The sequence below is a fragment of the Choristoneura fumiferana genome, chromosome 26 (genome assembly GCF_025370935.1).
Source record: "Choristoneura fumiferana chromosome 26, NRCan_CFum_1, whole genome shotgun sequence".
NCBI classification, from domain to species: Eukaryota; Metazoa; Arthropoda; class Insecta; order Lepidoptera; family Tortricidae; genus Choristoneura; species Choristoneura fumiferana.
The window spans coordinates 8450213-8463615 of NC_133497.1; the positions used below are offsets into that span (position 1 = coordinate 8450213).

Here is a 13403-nt window from a genome sequence, read left to right on the forward strand (position 1 = left end):
CTAGCTCACTGGAGCTAATTAGGAAAGTAACACAAATACGAAATTATCCCACAAAATAGGATGGGAAAAACAATTCAATAGATCTGTTAAAGTTTTTAGTTTTAGTTCTTTTAATTTAATAGTAGTCCATGGATATTTTGTATTTTCTTATGTTTCTTTAATAAAGTATTTATAGATCTGTAAATAAAAAACTTCCAGTATTTCTTAATTTAGTCAATATCAAAAGCACAAGTAGGAAATATACTTATATATAGTATAAACAACGGTTGGTCAACTCACATTTTTCTTAATTCTTGTGCTAATTTCTCTTCAAGTTCAGTGTTTTTCTTACGTGCTTTTAGCTGTTGCTGATCCTTGTCTAACTTTATCTATAAAAATAATATAGTAAGTAGATTTTTAAACCTTTAAAATACAAGGAAAAAGTTAAGGCAAGGTAAGGTTTTACCTTCGACGCGTTTACAAAACGCGTCTAGTTGGTGACATATATCTAAGTACAAGGGATTCTCTTCGACACTCATTTTGATATATTAAGGTAAAAAAAAAGATTAATTAAACAATTTCTTATTTGCATTCACGTTTTCAACAATAACTGACCAACGAACGAACGAAGCAACGAACCAAACAAAGGTAACGTCAGTTTGACAGTCAGTGATACCGTTTAAGACGACCACTTCCCAGAAAAGAATAAGCGAAATGAAATACTATAAAATATTAACTAATTAACATTCACTACTTAATAATTTATGCAAAATGCGACTTCATTTGCTATTTATTGTATTATTGACTTAACACAAGTTATAAAAAAATATGTGTCGTTAAAAACGAATTTCTTTATATGGTCGAAGCACATTTACCCTAAGTTTAGGGCTTTGAGTTTTTTTATATGGCAGCTTTGAATTTTAGCGTTTTGTTATTGCAAGTAGCGTAATTCATTGAAAGTTACGGTTTAGACGGTTTTGTACATCCCTATTAACGTTCCATTGCTTGAAATTATTGTTTACAGATAGCCAAAGAATCTCACAAAGAATATTTAATTTCCTTTTTAATTTCATTACCTCGCATTAGAAACTTGTCATGTCGCTATGGTCCTCGTTGTCTATTTGTACCAATAAAATGTGCCTAGATTCAGGCTTTGCCTTATGACCTTTATCTTCCTTAATCTATGAAACTTACCTACCAATTTTTACTGTATTACACCGCATTACGTTAGGGTAAGTAAAGTTTTCTTTAGAGATCACGTAACAAGTTAAATTCTCTTTAGGGTCTCATCACTCTCATCTCTGGGAAAAGGTAATTTGTGGCGCCATCTCTTGACGAATAGCCGTTCGGGGAAATAGGGAGTTGCGAGGTTTTCCCGCATGGGTGGACAAACCCACTAACAACACGTGCAAATATTATAATACCTAGGTAATATGTAAACTTTCGTGAACTTCACTCATTAATTACTATTTCAGTACCAGGGGGCTACTACGAAAATTCGATGTTAATATCGCACCGTCCCTCTCACACTCGTATTAAATAATATAACCGTCAGCGAGACGGCAAGATACGAAGTTCGAATTTTGCTCTTCGTAGAATAGGGCCAGGTATTTTACGCTAGCAGGAGTTTGACGTTTTGTCCACATTGCAGTGGCTGTGGTCACGAGTAGACTCCAAGTCCAAAGTCTAAACGTGACCACGGCTGTAACATGGATGTAATTACTACCATTTACTACCTATAAATAGTCCTTGTGTTAGCGTGATTGTCCCTGGTACTGAAATAGTTATCTACAAATAATTACGTAGGTAAACAAATCAACAAATAAAACAACATTAATTCAATCATTTATTTATTTAAAAAATACCTTATTATTAAAATATATTATACCTATTTACAATAAAATTAAATCTAACTTTAAAAAATATGTTTGTACTGTCATGAGCATATTTTCGAATTGAAAAATATTATGTTAACTAATTATGTAGTCGGGTTTTTGAAGTTTTATGTCTTGTTATCTAGATGGCGGTAAAACAACAGCAACTTAATATAGGATGAGACAGAGGGCCTACTCAGAAATTCGAAAATCGAAATTCGTATCGTACCATCCCTCTCACTCTCGATATTAAATAGTTTAAGTGTCAGAGGCACGGAACGACACGAACTTCGATGTTCGAATTTCGTAGTAGCGCCGCTGGTCCCGACTCCCGACTGTCATTACTTATACGGGTTTTTAAATAATGCGGTCGAGTTTTACCATGAGCTATAGTGAAGGAAAACATTGTTAGGAATGTTGCACACACCTACGAAGAGATTCAATGGTGTCCCAATCCGCACTGATCCGCGTGGGAACACGGCCCAAGCCTCTTATTCTGAAAGTAGGCCTAGACGAGTAGGTAGACGAGGGCGCGCTGGATCTCCAGAGGAATGCGACGTGGAGTGGGGATGTGGTCTACGATTGCTTGGAAACTGCCATTATACGATTATTCACTCGGGTTTTAAGATTATACAGTCGGGTTTTGTATTAGTCTAGTAGTCATTTTCAGGTGAGAGGTAGGCGAGGGCACCGCCAGAAGAATGGGAGGCGGAGTGGGGATGTGGTTGCCGGTCACCTGAAAACTTCTTTACTTAAGATTATTTACTCGGGTTTTAAGATTATACAGTCGGATTTGTATTTAAGTCTAGTAGTCGCTCTCAGATGGCGGTTTAGTCGCCAGGTAGGCGAGGGCGCGCTGGATCGCCAGAGGGATGGGGGGCGGGGTGGGTATGTGGTCACCGGTCGCCTGGAAACCGCCGTTTTCGTCCGCTTTGTAGACAACGTTTATGATCTGGAAAGAATGGGGAATTAGCTAATGACAATAAGCCGACATCGGTCGTTTAAAATAAATATTTTTCAATATAGTTTAAGATATTATGTAGTCAAGTTTGTATGTAATTGTAAATTGATAATTAATTATTTTTATTCTTAAATTGATATAGACCTCCGCGAAGTAACGCTCGATTCAATAAAATAATTACCGACGGCTTTTTTGCAAATTAAGTCAATAATACAGAAGTGTTTTGGGCGAGTGCTTTTATTTTACAGTTTACGAGTAGTGTTCATTGTTCGTCTCACCTGTCCGTCGGGGGCGGTGTACTGGTACTGTCCCTCGACCACGAGCGCGGGCTCCGCGCCGCTGTTGGAGCCCTGCAGCGACCCGCGCTGCTCGTGGTAGATGCCGCCCTCTGAAATTATAACAATGCTATTTTAGAACAGAAAATATTTACTCGGAATTTACACTACACATAGACAATGTAAAAAAGCAAGTATTTGCGGAATCACGAAGCGGTCCCCATTCAGCTTACAGTTGGCCATCCGGACCAGACCAACGATGGTTTTCCGTTAATTCCGATAGGTCATCATCATCATCCCAGCCTATATACGTCCCACTGCTGGGCACAGGCTCCTCTCAGAACAAGAGGGCTTGGCCATAGTTCCCACGCGGGCCCAGTGCGGATTGGGAACTTCACACGCACCAATTGAATTGCTTCGCAGGTTTGTGCAGGTTTCCTCACGATGTTTTCCTTCACCGCATAGCTCGTGGTAAATTTCAAATGTAATTCCGCACATGAATTTCGAAAAACTCAGAGGTGCGAGCCGGGTTTGAACCCACGACCCCTGCTTGAGAGGCGATAGGTCAAACCACTAGGCCACCACGGCTCTCCGATTAATTCCGATTAGTCATACTTGTTAAGGCCATTTTTTGCCGGATGCTGCACTTCGTGAAGAAAGCAAAGCCGTTTTGCACAGTGATAGTACAGACAAACTGAGTGATTTGACTCGCACAGCGGAAGTTTCAACCCCTTAGGACAGAGATGGAGCCACTTCTTTAAAAAATATTTCAAAAAATTCTACAAGCTAAAGTCATAAACCGATTTCAATGTTTAATATCTCAATAGAAGCCTATTAAATACGTTACTTATAAAAAAATAAAAAAAAATATTTACAAAAACTTTTGTCAAAAAACGCCATCTTAAGTTTTTTTTCTTACCTGATTGTAGTTTTTACTTGATTGCTAAAAAAACTGTATGCAACATGAATGGTTTTAATGCATGTACATATTACTGAGTACATAACGAGTATTTAAAAAAAATCCGACACCGATACCTATCATATTTAACGAAATATGACAGTTCAAATGTGAGCACAAATTTCTTTAAAAAATATTTCAAAAAATTCTACAAGCTAAAACTAATAAACCGATAAATGTTTAATCCCAATTAAAGCTCATAAAATTCATTATGTAGAAAAAAATATTAAAAAAAATATTTACTGAAACTTTGGGCAAAAAACGCCATCTTAGTTTTTATTTCTTACCTGATTGGTAGTTTTTACTTGATTGCTTAAAAACATTGTATGTTGTATGCAACATGAATGGTTTAATGCATACTTATATATATTTCTGAGTAAATAACAAGTATTATAAAAAAACCGACACCGATACCCTTCATACTTCACGAAATATTTAAGTTTAATTGTGCACGCTTTTCTACAAATAAATTTCAACGAAATCTTTAAGTGAAACTAGTACTCTGATTGATAATGTTTAATGTAAATGAAAAGAAGAACGAAATTACCTAATTTATTAAAAAAAAGTTTTTTCCTGGTGTTACGAAAAAATATAATTACTTTAAAATTAGTAATTATTAAGACAATAAATAAAAACTATACCGTTTCCGGCATAGTTGGTTCTTAGATGTAATATATATTGCCTTAGTAGTTGGCAAATTTATTTAAAAATTAGCTTTTTATGTGATAGGTAGGGCTACAGCTTATAGATATGTCACATTTGAAATAAAAGACTATGAACATCATGTTCATCAAAATATAATTAAAAACTATAAGTCCTCTTCGGGTTCATCGGCAGATGTAGAACTGAAAAGGAAAAGTCGTTTTGAAGCACTTGTGCTATTCCAATACTACAAAATCACAGATCTTGTAGACACGGACTGTGTTGCTGTAATTACTGTTGAATTATTTTTGTGCCTAGTTGATTACCATTAAATCTAAAATTTTGTGCCTACCTGTGGAAATCAGTGCAGCATACAAAATAACCCTGCATTGAATATTATATTAACTTACTTTTGATTTGTACAGCCACCTTTGCAGGATTTACACTGGGCAGTGCATGGTAAGCTGACCCGACGACACCCACAACGCATGGTATCGCAGCCAGATTTGCAGCCACAATACTTAATGGTCAGAGGCTTACTTCCTTTCCAACTCTCTTTTGCCTTAGTCCATCCCCAAGAAGATGGACATGGTACGGAAACTTCTGGTTTCAGAGCGTTTCTCCATATTTGCCGCTTGGTAAGCTGCACGCAGTGTATGTTTATAGAGAGCATGTCCATACCATGTCCATCTCTTGGGGATGACTAAAGGCAAAAGAGAAGGACTCCAGAATTGTCGGCAGTTATAGCGATTTGGTCGCAATTAAGCCTCTTGGACCATTGTGGCTGCAAATCTGGCTGCGATCCATGCGTGTGGGTGTCGTCGGGTCAGCTTACCATGCACTGCCCATTGTAAATCTGCAAAGGTGGCTGTACAAATCAAAAATAAGTTAATATAATATTCAATGCAGGGGTTATTTTGTATGCTGACCACTGATTTCCACAGGTAGGGCACAAAATTTTAGAATTTAATGGTAATCAACTAGGCACAAAAATAATTCAACAGTAATTACAGCAACACAGTCCGTGTCTAAAAGATCTGTGATTTTGTAGTATTGGAATAGCACAAGTGCTTCAAAACGACTTTTCCTTTTCAGTTCTACATCTGCCGATGAACCCGAAGAGGACTTATAGGTTTTAATTTAAATATTTGATGAACATTGATGTTCATAGTCTTTTATTTCAAATGTGACATATCTATAAGCTGTAGCCCTACCTATCACATAAAAAGCTAATTTTTAAATAAATTCGCCAACTACTAACTAAGCAATATATATTACATCTAAGAACCAACTATGCCGGAAACGGTATAGTTTTTATTTATTGTCTTAATAATTACTAATTTAAAGTAATTATATTTTTTCGTAACACCAGGAAAAAACTTTTTTTAATATTTTAGGTAATTTCGTTCTTCTTTTCATTTAACATTAAACATTATAATCAGAGTACTAGTTTCACTTAAATTGAAATTTATTTGTATGAAAAGCGTGCACAATTAAACTTAAATATTTCGTGAAGTATGAAGGGTATCGGTGTCGGTTTTTTTTATAATACTTGTTATTTACTCAGAAATATATATAAGTATGCATTAAACTATTCATGTTGCATACAACATACAATGTTTTTAAGCAATCAAGTAAAAACTACCAATCAGGTAAGAAATAAAAACTAAGAAGGCGTTTTTTGCCAAAAGTTTTCAGTAAATATTTTTTTAATATTTTTTTCTACATAATGAATTTTATGTGCTTTATTTGGGATATTAAACATTTAAAATCGGTTTATTAGTTTAGCTTGTAGAATTTATTGAATTTTTTTAAAGAATTTGTGCTCACATTTAAACTTTCATATTTGTAAATGTGATAGGTATCGTGTCAAATTTTTTTTAAATACTTATTATGTACTCAGTAATATGTATATGCATTAAACTATTCATGTTGCATACAGTTTTTTTAAGCAATCAAATAAAAACTACCAATCAGGTAAGAAAAAAAAACTTGAGATGGTGTTTTTTGCCAAAAGTTTTCCGTAAATATTTTTTTTATATTTTTTTGTAAATTATGAATGTTATGAGCTTTAATTTGAGATATTAAACATTGAAATCGGTCTATTACTTTAGCTTGTAAATTTTTTGAAATATTTTTTAAAGAAATTTGTGCTCACATTTAAACTGTCATATTTCGTTAAATATGATAGGTATCGGTGTCGGATTTTTTAAATAACTCGTTATGTACTCAGTAATATGTACATGCATTAAACCATTCATGTTGCATACAGTTTTTTTAGGCAATCAAGTAAAAACTACAAATCAGGTAAGAAAAAAAAAACTTAAGATGGCGTTTTTTGACAAAAGTTTATGTAAATATTTTTTTTGTATTTTTTTATAAGTAACGTATGTAATAGGCTCTCATTTGCGATATTAAACATTGAAATCGGTTTATTACTTTAGCTTGTAGAATTTTTTGAAATATTTTTTAAAGAAGTGGCGCCATCTCTGTTCCTAAGGGGTGAAACTTCCGCTGCTGCGAGTCAAATCACTCAATTTAGTCTTTACTATCACTGTGGCAAAGCGGCTTGCTTTCTTCACGAAGTGCAGCATTGTCTCTAACAAGTATGACTAGATAGGTCATTGAGATATATTATTATTATTTAAATTATCAGTTATTTGGTCAAGTATTATTTTGGATTGTTAACAGAATCTAGTTTTAGGGTTTTTGCATAAGTATCTAGTTGTTTTTAGTGCAACGTCAATATAGAAGACCACGATATAGTCCAAAATTTTGGGAATTTCTATGGGCATTAAGCAAAATCCTGGAATTTAAAGCCGCAGCCGGTAAACAAACGCTAGTTTATTCCATAAAAAAGTCATATTAAAAAAAGGTATTTTTTATAAAAGTATGTTTATAAATATTAGGTTTTTAGTAGGTAGTAACGACCTTGTTTGCAGTGGCAGCGTAACACGGGGTGGATTAGAGTGAACGAACAGCCTATAAATATGCTGTTACTAAGCCAGTGAGATACACCTTTGGCCTAATATGAACTTAACATGGTGAGATAGGGATCAATTACGGTCTGTTTTATGTAGAAAAAATACCGCCCGTCGTCGTCATCTCTCAAATATAATAGAAGACTTCGACTTTTCACAGAAAAAAAAACACTGAAATAATACATTTATTTCCCTTAACCCTTCCCTTCCTGCTGGCATTGCTATACAATCTACTAATATACAATTATACTATTAAATATATACATAAATTATATATACAAGCGCCAGGACCGATTCGAGGCGGTCTTTTTAAAAATATAAATATTACCTATTTAAGTTAGTTAGTAGATTTATTATTTAGTAGTATTTAGCTCTTAGCGTATATGATTGTATTTTCTATAAGTTTATATTCTTAAATATTTTTTTTCTCATTATAACAATAAATTACATTATAAATTATAATATATATTTTTACTTCTTCGTATAACACGTCATGCAGAAGCACGTATCTTTGGCACCCCCTTTGATGCTGGTACCCGGGGCGGACCGCCTCCTCCGCCCCCCCTATACGCCGTCACTGCTTCTTTGCAACTGTTATACTTACGTGTCTGGAAGGCCCACTTGTAGGAGCCGTCCTCGTTGGGGCCCTCGAAATCGTTCCTGAGGATCTCGTCATCCTTCTGACAGGACACCAGGCTCAGCAAGGCCAGGAGCTGCAACCAATTACAACTGCCGTTACGGATAAGCAATATTCTATAAACTACTCGTAGAAAAGTTGCTTTTGAAAAATATTTGGCGACCCCCTGCTTACCTCCACTTATAGTAATTAGTATTATCTTACGTTGATAATACAAATATTGAATACTCAAACACAAGAACGGTGAGAGTATTTTAAAGATACGCGACCCCCTTAAGGGGCATCCGCGACCACCCGGAGGCTCGCGACCCACAGATTGAAAAACTGCTGTTCTGTTGCTGGCGCTTTGCCTGCTGATGTTACAGCACGCTTACTTTGTTGGCCTTACTTTAATCTTAACCCATTCTTATGGTAGGTGTTAGTTCCTTTAACTATGTCATTACGCCATGTTAAAGTTAGCGCTATATAAAATTCCGTGAAAATACAATAGTCCAAACTAGTTTTTTGCTATGCCATTAGGTATGCCATATAAAAATCGGCGATACTAATGTTCTGCTATTTAATATTCTCCAGAAGTATATTCGGCGATAAGAGTGTTCTGCTATTTAATATTCTGAGAAATGACTATTATTCGAAGTGATAATTATGCAAAGTTATGATTATGCAAAAGTAAAGTAAAGCTTTAAAAAAATGAGACCTGTTTTTATGCCTGTTTTTTGTTTAGTTCGGAGATTCGATATTATGCAAGATAAAGGGAACCCACCTAAAATAAGTTCACTTATGGAAAATAGTTCACTAAAACACCACTAGATAGTGCTAGTAGTGGGTTAACTCGCATCTTACTGTGTATGAGTGAGGATTTAAAAAAAATAGAGGAAAACATTTGACTTTGGCATTGTACGGCACCCTCTCCACGCGAGTTCAACTCGCACTTCGGAGGTTTTTTTCTATCTTAACCTTTATTAGTCAATTGACAACTTCATTAATTATTGATTAATGTCTAAATATTATTTTTAAGTAGTGTCAGGGTCATAATCATAACAAAATATTACGCTGTATAAATAAATCAGAACGGAAAGTCAACAGCAGGGCTACTACGAAACTCGAAACTCGAAGTTCGTGTCGTACTGTCCCTCTGACACTTATACTATTTAATACGAGAGCGAGAGGGACGGTACGATACGAACTTCGAGTTTCATAGTAGCCCAGCCTTTTAGCTGTGGGAAACCGATACTTATTTTTTTTTAATTTTGAACGATAATACCAAATTCTCATCTCTGACGAAATTGTGAGAGTTGCGGGAACAGTGGAAGCTGTCGTTCATTGTGGCATTTGTGGCATTCTAAGGAGAGGCAACAAAGAGAGAGAGGAATCGTGAGGAAACCTGCACAAACCTGCGAAGCAATTCAATGGTGCGTGTGAAGTTCCCAATCCGCACTGGGCCCGCGTGGGAACTATGGCCCAAGCCCTCTTGTTGAGAGAGGCCTGTGCCCAGTAGTGGGATCGTATATAGGTTGGGTGATGATTTGGCAACGTTTGCATTTTGTTAGTTTTTTCTCGATTATTCCATAAACATTGAATGAAAATTCAAAATGTTTTTTGATAGAACACCTTCTTAATGTATAAGTTAATGTGCCTACTCCAATAATTATTCGTGATAGACTTTTATATTCTTTAAAAACGAATTAGTATTTATGACCGGTTTTTAAAGAAAATAAAAGTCTATAACGAATAATTATTGGAGTAGACACATTAACTTATTTATTAGGAAGTGTTCTATCAGACAACATTATTAATTTTCATTCAATTTTTATGGAATGATCGAGAAAAACTAACAAAAATGCAACGTCGCCAGCTCAGCAGGAATAAACGCTCTTAAATAAACAAATTAATAATTCTATTCAACAATATAAGTCTCATTTTGAATATTTCTCACATATTAAGGTGATGAAAACCCCGTATAAGGTTGATCAACTTAGGAAATAACTGTCAGCATGTCGTAATTGAATTATTTAGTGTGTTGCATCAATCTGAGGCCAATTTAAACGGGTGAATCGACTTTTTTGACTACATTTATTAATTATCGAAATGGATGGCTTTATACATATAACAATACCGGCCAAAGCGTGTCGGACACGCCTAAAATAGGGTTCCGTAGCCATAACGAAAAAATAAGTAATATTTTCGAAGGATTCGTATTTTATACGGAATCTTCCAAGTTTAGGTAGGTTATATGTCTTTATACTTATGTATTGTATTGTAGTATAATACCTTAGGCTGCTATTTAAGAGTAAAACTACTAATAATTCTCAAGCAAACTTAGCCGTTATAGTTTTCCTTGAAAGTTTTATATACTTACTACCATCCTGATTTTTTTTCAAATTTTTCCACCCACCGGTTTAGATTTTAGAGGGGGGGGGACGCTCCATTTTAATGAATATTTGCACTTTAAAGTTGAATATTTCGCAAAAAATCAATAAATCGAAAAATTGTCTTTAAAAGACCTATCCAACGATACCCCACACTATAGGGTTGGATGAGAAAAAAAAATCCCCCCCACCTTACGTCTATGGGAATTGGGAGGTACCCTAAAAAAAATGTTTTTGATTTTTTTATTGTACCATTTTGTCGGCATAGTTTACATATATATCCGTGCAAAATTACAGCTTTCTAGCATTGATAGTCCCTGAGCAAAGCCGCAGACGGACAGACAGACAGACAGACAGACAGTGTCAATACTTAAACTGAAAACCAGAATGTACTTAATTTGTTCAAAATCGAGAGTAGAATCGATTACACTATATTTTCAAGCAGGTTACGTTTATTTTTAAATCCTTTTTGCCACGGTGCCCAGTCTAAAAGTTAAGAATGCCGCATATGTCCATTAATAGGTATCTTTAGAAATTTAATACTGGCTATTTCTGACAATTTTGTTTTCTTCTAAAAACGGCGATACACTCGCAAGAACAAATTACGAATGTAGAGTTAGAAATTACGAAGAATTTATGGAATAATTAAAGTATTCGAAAACAAATTCAATAAACTAACTTAAAATAGGAAAAGGCTGTTTAGTTATTTAACTAACACCTAGTACTATATGTAACTATGTTTTGTTTTCTAAGGCTCTCCCGTAAGTTTTGGTAAGAATCTGTGTAAAATTTCAAAGAATAAAGCCTCCTGGTTTAAGGCCAAGTTAAAGTGTAGCTGATGCGTAGTCTTTATGTCTGTCGGCGGCCGATTGTAAAATCCGCCAGATCATGAAATTCCTAGGCATATCATGAAACACCGCCACATCGGTTCTGGCACTTCGCCGGCCGCTGCCGCGGCACGCTCGCTTCGTTCGCTCGGCTCGTGCGTTGTAGTCACAATTCATACTAACCACTCCTCGCTTCGCTCGTCGTACCTAAATTTTTCTTTTTTTCGGCATATCACGATGTGCCCGGTATAGAGCTAGGAATATCGACGAATGCATTGCTCTAATCGACCTACCGTATTGTTTCTCAGGAACATCGTGATATATGCCTGGCCAACGTTTAGGCATCATGAAATGGCGCCACTTCACGATATGCCTAGGAATTTCGTGATCTGGCGGATTTTCGGATTGGCCGCCGACATGTCTAAAACTATCGTTAAAATTGCGAGCAAAATGTAAAAAGACGAGGTTATGTTGCGAAATAGAACAACATTTGCTTACAATATTACCATTACCACGCTATTTAATGGGACCTTGGTTTAGGTAAAGCAAGTTGCAGCTGAACTTGGAATTTGAACTCTTCGCTGGTCCGAATGTTAATAGTCGTTTTGCAATGTCTTCAATGTTTAAATGTATTGTTGCAGTTAGATCAGAGACGCTCAGCGGCAAAAATCTGGCCCTCAAATGTATGGAATAATAGGTAATTTTCAGAGGCGTCTTTACCTATAGTGCAGGGTGTGCGTTGCACACGGGCGCAGCGGTGTTAGGGGCGCCGGCCGCGGCACTTTGTACCTATTTCATTTTGACCGCGCGCTTCCTAGATGGCGCTTAAGTAATAATTGCACACGGGCGCTACATGGGCTAAAGACGCCGCTGGTAATTTTGTATGAAGAGTGGGCCAAATATTGTGGCGCTGAGTATAATTTCAAGTCAAGTAGGAGTGTTGGTTGGAATATCCATCCGACAAACAAATCAACAATTAGCAAAAAATTCATCATAAAAATTTAAATAATTTATTGAATCAGGCGTTTGTTACTTTGCGGAGGTCCATATCAATGAACTAAAACAATTACTTTGCTCACCCGCGACCTTAAGATAGCTACGTTTATGCAAGATATGCGTGTTCAAGCAGTTCCTCCACCTCCACACTGTAAGAACATACATTAATTATACAAACCCATCACCACACTACACTGACGCGTTTCGAACTCAACCAGAGCTCATCTTCAGAGCAACACAACCGTACACCATGCTACTAGATGTCAGACACGCATATCTTGCATAAGCGTAGGGCGTAGCTATCATAAGGTCGCGGTGAGCAAAGTTTTAGTTCATAAAAATTTAAACAAAAATTTGATTATGACTGAACTGGTTGATTGCGAATAAAAATAGTATATTGCTGTCTCAGGTTTTCCAGGCAATGACAACCCTTTAAAAGATAGTATTGTAACTAAGTAGTAAGGTATAGGTACACACGAAATAAAATCTTGATTTTTAGTGATTTTATGAATAAAGTATGACTTAGGTAGGCATATCATGTGTTAGTTAGTTAATCACATAGGCTAGAACATCCAATTATTTTGTAGTCAGATTTGAATATTAATAATAATGTAATTAATCAATTCAATTATCCAACTAGAACTAACTACATAAATATGCACAGATTGTTGACGCAGATATTGATATATTTATATTTTATTAATTAATTCGGGAAGTAATTTGCAAGTTTTTAATTAATGTGACTCGATGAAATAATAATTACTTAATAATAAAAAAAACAAAATAAATAAATACATACCGTAAAATGCTTCAACTTTGCCCTCTGGCCCAAGATTGCCCTATTTGATTTAGAGTCATAACTTAGCACCCGTATATTATGTTTTAAGCTTTTATCCCATAATAA

At 35.5% G+C, this 13403-nt stretch overlaps 2 protein-coding genes across 2 annotated transcripts in view; one reads left to right on the top strand and one right to left on the bottom strand.

The window, feature by feature from the left end:
- Positions 1-13403, top strand: part of LOC141442800 (larval cuticle protein LCP-17-like) — a 52171-nt gene that overhangs the window by 15075 nt on the left and 23693 nt on the right. The gene's annotated exons all lie outside the window — the stretch shown is intronic.
- Positions 1851-9631, bottom strand: LOC141443062 (endocuticle structural glycoprotein ABD-4-like). Its single transcript, XM_074108276.1, has 4 exons — positions 9572-9631; positions 8275-8383; positions 3093-3202; positions 1851-2805 (listed from the first exon to the last, which is right to left on the bottom strand). The coding sequence occupies exons 1-4, from the start codon at positions 9629-9631 to the stop codon at positions 2659-2661; spliced, it is 426 nt and encodes a 141-aa protein (XP_073964377.1). The 3' UTR covers positions 1851-2658.

Bases quoted from the DNA above. Each gene is read 5' to 3' on its own strand.
- LOC141443062 (XM_074108276.1), bottom strand. From the start codon at position 9,631: ATGAACGACAGCTTCCACTGTTCCCGCAACTCTCACAATTTCGTCAGA. The intron at 8,384-9,571 runs GTATTATCGTTC...AATTGGTTGCAG, and splicing joins TCGTCAGAGATGAGAATTTG to CTCCTGGCCTTGCTGAGCCT. The intron at 2,806-3,092 runs GTGAGACGAACA...CATTCTTTCCAG, and splicing joins ACACCGCCCCCGACGGACAG to ATCATAAACGTTGTCTACAA.